This window comes from Brassica oleracea, chromosome C7 (genome assembly GCF_000695525.1).
Source record: "Brassica oleracea var. oleracea cultivar TO1000 chromosome C7, BOL, whole genome shotgun sequence".
NCBI lineage: Eukaryota > Viridiplantae > Streptophyta > Magnoliopsida > Brassicales > Brassicaceae > Brassica > Brassica oleracea.
Window position 1 is genome coordinate 44,253,924 of NC_027754.1, and position 7,105 is coordinate 44,261,028.

The 7,105-nt window shown below is 36.7% G+C and overlaps 1 protein-coding gene across 1 annotated transcript; it reads left to right on the forward strand.

Annotated features, from left to right (window-relative positions):
• Positions 1-1,233: 1,233 nt before the first annotated feature.
• Positions 1,234-3,931, forward strand: LOC106301442 (indole-3-acetic acid-amido synthetase GH3.5). Its single transcript, XM_013737841.1, has 3 exons — positions 1,234-1,711; positions 1,837-2,765; positions 3,143-3,931. The coding sequence occupies exons 1-3, from the start codon at positions 1,386-1,388 to the stop codon at positions 3,724-3,726; spliced, it is 1,839 nt and encodes a 612-aa protein (XP_013593295.1). The 5' UTR covers positions 1,234-1,385; the 3' UTR covers positions 3,727-3,931.
• The last annotated feature ends 3,174 nt before the right edge of the window (positions 3,932-7,105 follow it).

Consider the following 7,105-nt stretch of genomic DNA (forward strand, 5'->3'; position numbering starts at 1 on the left):
CCAAAGAAAGAAACTGAAATCTCCAAAAGAAAGACGTTCACACCCAACAAAATTTTGAAATAAAACTCATTCGATTTACATGGATAATAATGAACAAAACAGTTTGATCCCGCAAAATAAAATAAAAATATATCGGTTAAAAAATAAACAACGTGAAGGCACCAAACTCGTACAACAGCAAAAGTTCTGTACACGTGTCAACCTATCAAGTGTGTTATCCAGCTGTCTGGTCCCCCCCTCTCGAATGCTTCTCGCCGTGATGATAACGTTCCGTCTCAAAATGACGCCGTTTTGAGAGATGGGTTTAATATTTGTTAGCTTAGGGTATTAAAAAGGGTTAAAGTTGGTTTGCCGGCGATTCGTGGGACATCACGTAGCGGATTAACCGGATATTGCTGGTTTGAGAGAGCTGGTCAAACCGAGTAAAACCCCGTTATAAAATCCGTGCCCCCATCTCTCATGCCTTGTTGTTATGGATGTACACTTATTTAAATGTCATGTATACTTTTTTATATTCTAATGTCTAGTCTGATTGAGATAGCTAGTTAATGGATTTAATTACATGTTTTGTACATGATTTCTGGGTGATTTGAGCATGTTTGTATACTGGATGACTGATTTGAGTATTTTAGTTGCGAAAATAAAATATACTAGACTCAGTATTGCATCGAACCATTTAACTATTAGTTAGTCACATTATTATTGTAATATAAGTTCGTTAATCCGCATAATCTTGCATACCAAATATACAATGCAATTATTGATGGATAAAAAATCAATAACGGCTGTAAAAGTAAACGGTGATATTTTTCCTTTGCCTTTACGAAAGTAATACATCTCCTTTTGCCATAGAACCATTATTTTTGTAAAGTGATTTTCCTTTATAGAACCATTATTTTGTAAAGTGATTTTCTTAACGACAATGCAAACAACGTACGTACCAATGGTCTATTACAAAATTCTTACAAGTATATGCCAATATGTCAAAATCTATATCTTTTCTTAACATAAAGTCTAAATCTTCACAACAGTTAGAGTCGTACATGTAATTATAATTCTTCATAAAAGTGTTTATATTACATTTGTTTTTTCCAAAAGTAAATATCCAAAGTGCAAGTAAGTATATGAATTGCAGAGTACTACTCATAAAAGTTCTAATTATATAGCGATAGATGTCCCATGACATGTTACAGCAAATGACGATTATACCCTTCATCTTCCTCAACGTCCATTGCCTAGTTTCACCTTCCTTTCATTCTCCTCCTCTATATATATCAACACTTGTCTTTCCTTCTTCCTCACACACTAAAAGCTCCTAACAAACATAAGCTTATCTCCTTCTCACCCATCTCAAAATTTTGGCAGCTTCTCTCTGAAACCAAACCATGCCTGAGGCACCAAAGTATGAATCTTTAGATGCTTTCGATCTGACCCTCGACGAGAAGAACAAGAGGAAACTTCAGTTAATCGAGGAACTGACCTCAAACGCCGACCAAGTCCAGAGACGTGTCTTGGAGGAGATCTTGACCCGTAATGCTGACGTGGAGTATCTCAGGCGTCATGACCTCAACGGTCGCACAGACCGAGAGACTTTCAAGAACGTGATGCCTGTTATAACCTACGAGGATATTCAGCCTGAGATCAACAGGATCGCTAATGGTGATAAGTCCCCTATCCTCTCTTCAAAGCCCATCTCCGAGTTCCTCACCAGGTTCGTTATTAACATTCTCTCTTATTATTCAAGATGCTCTGTTTTTGCTCTGTTTTTGCTCTGTTTTACTCTGTTTTTGCTCTGTTTTCAAGAGCCTTACAAGATTTTTATATGCTCTTTGACAGCTCTGGGACATCTGGTGGGGAGAGGAAGCTAATGCCGACAATCGAAGAAGAGCTAGACAGGAGATCACTTCTCTACAGTTTCTTGATGCCTGTGATGAGCCAGTTCATTCCTGGCCTCGACAAAGGCAAAGGAATGTATTTCTTGTTCGTCAAGTCTGAATCCAAGACACCAGGAGGCCTACCTGCTCGTCCCGTCTTAACCAGTTACTACAAATCTTCCCATTTCAAAGAAAGACCATTTGACCCATACACCGATTACACAAGCCCCAACGAGACCATCCTTTGCCCTGACTCCTACCAGAGCATGTACTCTCAGATGCTTTGTGGCTTATGCCAACACCAGGAGGTTCTTCGAGTCGGTGCCGTTTTCGCCTCTGGTTTCATCAGAGCTATCAAGTTTCTTGAGAAGCACTGGACCGAGCTGGTCCGTGACATCAGAACCGGTACCTTAAGCTCCCTGATCACTGATCCTTCAGTGCGTGAGGCGGTCGCCAAGATCCTTAAACCGAGTCCAAAACTCGCAGATTTTGTTGAATCCGAGTGTAAGAAGAAGTCTTGGCAAGGGATTATCACTAGGTTGTGGCCTAACACGAAGTATGTGGATGTGATTGTGACAGGGACAATGTCTCAGTACATTCCAACTTTGGATTACTACAGCAATGGCTTGCCTCTTGTCTGCACAATGTATGCTTCTTCCGAGTGTTACTTTGGTGTGAACCTAAGGCCACTTTGCAAACCCAGCGACGTCTCTTACACGCTCATACCGACCATGGCTTATTTCGAGTTCTTGCCTGTTTATAGAAACACAGGTGTTACTAACTCCATCAATCTACCTAAAGCACTCACGGAGAAAGAGCAACAAGAGCTTGTTGATCTTGTTGATGTTAAGCTTGGTCAGGAGTACGAACTCGTTGTCACCACTTATGCCGGTAAGAAAATTAAAAATATTCCATAATAGCATTTTTTCCTAAAAAATAAATAAATAGCATTCATGGGAAAAATTCTCAAAATACATTTATTAGAAGTTACAAAAAGATATTTTATATTCAATTTTATGGCTTAATATTATGGTTTAGAGTTTAGCATTGAAAAGTAAAAGTTAGGATAAAGTTGAGAATTTGGAATAATTTAGTCATTTTTGCTGTTTTAGTGATTTTTTTTATATTGTATGCTATTTTTGTTATAATTGTGTTTTAGGATATCTAAAAAAATTGCCCTAAGAAAATAGATAATAACAAAAAAAAAAAAAAATTTACACTTTTAAGGGTTTAGTCTTATATTTGTGTGCTTTGTGAATCTGTTGCAGGACTTTGTAGATACCGAGTTGGTGATTTGTTGAGAGTGACTGGATTCAAGAACAAAGCACCTCAATTCAGTTTCATCTGCCGCAAGAATGTCGTCTTGAGCATAGATTCCGACAAGACCGACGAAGTTGAGCTTCAGAACGCGGTGAAGAACGCAATGACACACCTCGTCCCATTCGATGCCTCACTCTCTGAATACACAAGCTATGCGGATACAAGTTCTATCCCTGGCCATTATGTCTTGTTCTGGGAGCTATGTTTGGATGGAAACACACCAATCCCTCCTTCTGTCTTTGAGGATTGCTGCCTAGCCGTGGAAGAGTCGTTCAACTCTGTTTATAGACAAGGAAGGGTTAGTGACAAGTCCATAGGCCCACTCGAGATCAAGATTGTTGAGCCGGGGACATTTGATAAGCTCATGGATTACGCGATCAGCTTGGGAGCATCTATTAATCAGTATAAGACGCCTAGATGCGTGAAGTTTGCTCCAATTATTGAGCTGTTGAACTCGAGAGTTGTTGATAGTTACTTCAGCCCCAAGTGTCCTAAATGGGTCCCTGGTCATAAACAGTGGGGAAGTAACTAAGATGGAATCAGGAACCGTGAAGAGATAGTCTTTGAAGTAGAAGGTTTGGGACTTGCAAAGGATATCTCATGTCTCTCTAATCTTGATCTTAGTTTAGTTTTTGTTTTTTTTGTTGGTATTTTTTATGCATAGTCCCTTTGGTTTTGAAAACCAGTTGTACAAAAGCAAATCATGTTTCTCCAAGCAGCTCTCTGTCCTCTCTCCATCACTTTCTTGAGCCTCTAAACTTTATATTTGAGTGATTAATTGGCTGGATCCTTTACCGTTAACAACGGTAAATAGCAATGTGCTAAGTTAATTTTGTTAAAAGAAGAAAACCAATCTCTGATAACAACACTATGACCACTGTTTGTGTTGGGTTTCTGTTAAAACAAAAGCAAAATCATGGATGAATTGAAAAAAAAAAATAGTTTGAGCACAAAGGAAAACTTCAAACTTTTACTTGTAGATAACTGATGATTGTTTATTAAATATAGTTTGTAGTCACTAACCTAATGAAACTACTTTTTAATCTTGAGACATAATATAGTCTTTTCTACATATGAGAGATAATACTACTTAAAATCGTAAAATATGCCATAATTGATATCGTATAACTTAGCTCTTTGAGCATGATCAGAAGGAACGTACGTAGACGCATCCACAACTAAATAACCTCCCGTAATTTTCATATATTAGTATTATCATCTTGAAAGCAGCAATAAGTATTAAAGAGAAGATAGATACATTCAAGTCTAGATACAAGTGTTCCCTAAGTAAGGATCAAAGACAACTACACTGGCCTCGAATTAATGCTACGTTGGCAGGTCCTTTTTAGTGACATATAAACAACCCATCAATTCACATATGTTATTTTTATAATTAAAAACTTTAAGTTGCAAAAGATTTACAAAAGCCTTCACAGAGTCAACTACGCGACCTTCAAACCGGAGTTGTTGCATGAAGACCCAACCATCCCGAAGTTTTTTACCTCTTATCCGATGTTTGCTCACACACGTTCTAGTTGAACAAGTGCGATGATTGTATGCTTAGATCTCCTTCGGTTACAAATTATTGGACTCGACACGGTAATTTTGAGCTCCGAGGTTTAGACCCAATTAAATCATCATCTCTGTCATCAAACTTCATCCTCAGAGCCTCTTTGGAGGCAAAGCTAGAGCTTGAGATTCACCTAATCTCTTCGGTAAGCCTTGTTGAGGTTAAAGCTGATTGTGCTTGTTTCAGATTCATATCAAGTCAGATAGGACTTTGTACTCTCAATGTTGCCTACGGTTCTGGAGCTCCTCACCTAAAGTTATTGCCAGTCAACATTCCAACCTCTTCTTATAGGTGTATCAACATCGTTTTCGACTATCAATTGTTCTTTCGAACAATCGCCATGGGAACAAAAGTGGCGTTTCCCTTTGAGTTTTTTCATTTCGCTGAGTTTGACTCGCCCTTAAATAGTTCTATCTTTAGTTGTTTTGTAATGTTTTGTAATGTTTTATAACTTCAATTTACCGTCGAGCATGTCTCCGGAATCTTTTGGTTCAGTCGTAAACTTTCATGGTTTTTGAGCTTTTTAATATAAGTTTGGTGTTACAAAAAAAAAAAACTTTTAAGTTGCATACCATTCTCTTTCTCTGTAAGCATCCCTCAAAACTTTGTCTGCATTTGTATCCAAAACAATATTTTATTATTCGATGCAAGTCGGTATCTGTGGCCTGTGGGATCTGACTTCATGTGTCGAGAGAAACATTCTTTAATCTACGTAATGTGTATTTGTTCCTTCTCCTTGTCGACTCGTGGATGGGGAAGAAAACTTGTTAGTTTTAATAATGGATCAATGTACATATTATTATACATTTATGTCATACTAGTGAAGAAGTTTAGACTATATAATGAGATAGTGTGCAACAGTTAACACACCCTTTACAATAAAACGAAAACGAAAACGAATGACTTTTTACAGATAGCGACCCAAAATTCAATTATATTGAAGTACAAGTGCAGTGTATTATGTCTTATCATATTTAAGATACTTATCTATGTAGAGACAATATTTACCGTTAGATGTTTGCAATAATGAAAAACTGTACTTGAGTGCTACTGAGCCACTGACTTTAAAGATAAGGCTGTCTTGTCTCATGCCCAGTCTATTCTTCAGTGTGATTGATAATTAGAAACAAAAATCCTTGGAGACTAACTGTAGCTTTGTTGATACTTTCCTTTTACTTTTACTAGTTTGAAAAGATTCTGAATTTACATTTTATCATTTTTAAAGGTAAATTATGAACATGAGAGGTAAGGATTTTTCAAAGTCGCTTTAATGAATATAATCTTCCAAATTTTCATCAAGATCTATCCATACATGATACATCGTATATTAAAAATCTGATTATATTACAAATTACACTCGAGGATGTTGTTAAAAGGACTTTTTACCGAACTTGTTAACTCTTGATCATAATAAAAATGTATACATTTAGATATCGACGTGAAAAGGCTATTGGCTCGAGGATAATAAAACTGTAGAGAAGTTCAGGGCGCGGAAATCTAAAACCAACAAACCCGCACAGAACCGACAGGTTCACTGCTACTGTCTGTGGGGACTCAAATACAGAGTCAGGTGTAGGGTTTTCTCCATAACAACCCTTTCCGATCGCAACAAGTGTCCACAGCCTTGCGTTGACTGGGACCTGTGGGAGCCGTAAACAGTTTAAACGGCTGTTCACATGATAATGTTTTTTTATTGTCTTAAAAGTTTTAACAGAGGTTTATTATTTTTACAATGTGTTTTTTTTGTTTTTTTACAATTCGGAAATATTCGGCAGACCAAAAGAATAGTTTTCTGGAAGTCTGTATATTGGCGCTAGACAAATCATGTATATTGGCAATGAGAATTAGAAATCTACATTGCATGACCAAACAAACGGTTATATATATTAGATGGTAAATTTTGAATTCGAAATGTTTAGCACCTTTCCAAATTTGACGTACCACTTGACCATGCTTACGTGATTTACAATGATACTAGGATAAGATCCGCGCCTTGCGCGGAATTAAGTTATTATTTTTATTATATTTTGGAGAATGAAACAATGGTTTGGCTTCATTTGGATTAGGGGTGTTCAATCCAGATATCGGGTTGGTTTCGATTCGGTTCGGTTTTTTTCGGTATTTTGGTTAGTAAAATATAACTACTATTCTAAATTCATATTTACTTTGACTTTAGTCTTTCACATACTTTTGAAAAATTTCAACTGGACAACTAAATTGATCAGCCAATCTTGTTGCTTTAAATCATTAGTATATATATATATATATTTTAGTTTGAATATTTATTAAATAAAAATTCATATGCGTTATATTTTATGATCATTTGTAACTTATTATAACA

Excerpts from the sequence above, each read along its gene's own strand:
- LOC106301442 (XM_013737841.1), top strand. The coding sequence starts at position 1,386 with ATGCCTGAGGCACCAAAGTATGAATCTTTAGATGCTTTCGATCTGACC. Across the intron at positions 1,712-1,836 it reads ATCTCCGAGTTCCTCACCAG|CTCTGGGACATCTGGTGGGG; the intron begins GTTCGTTATTAA and ends GCTCTTTGACAG. Across the intron at positions 2,766-3,142 it reads CGTTGTCACCACTTATGCCG|GACTTTGTAGATACCGAGTT; the intron begins GTAAGAAAATTA and ends AATCTGTTGCAG.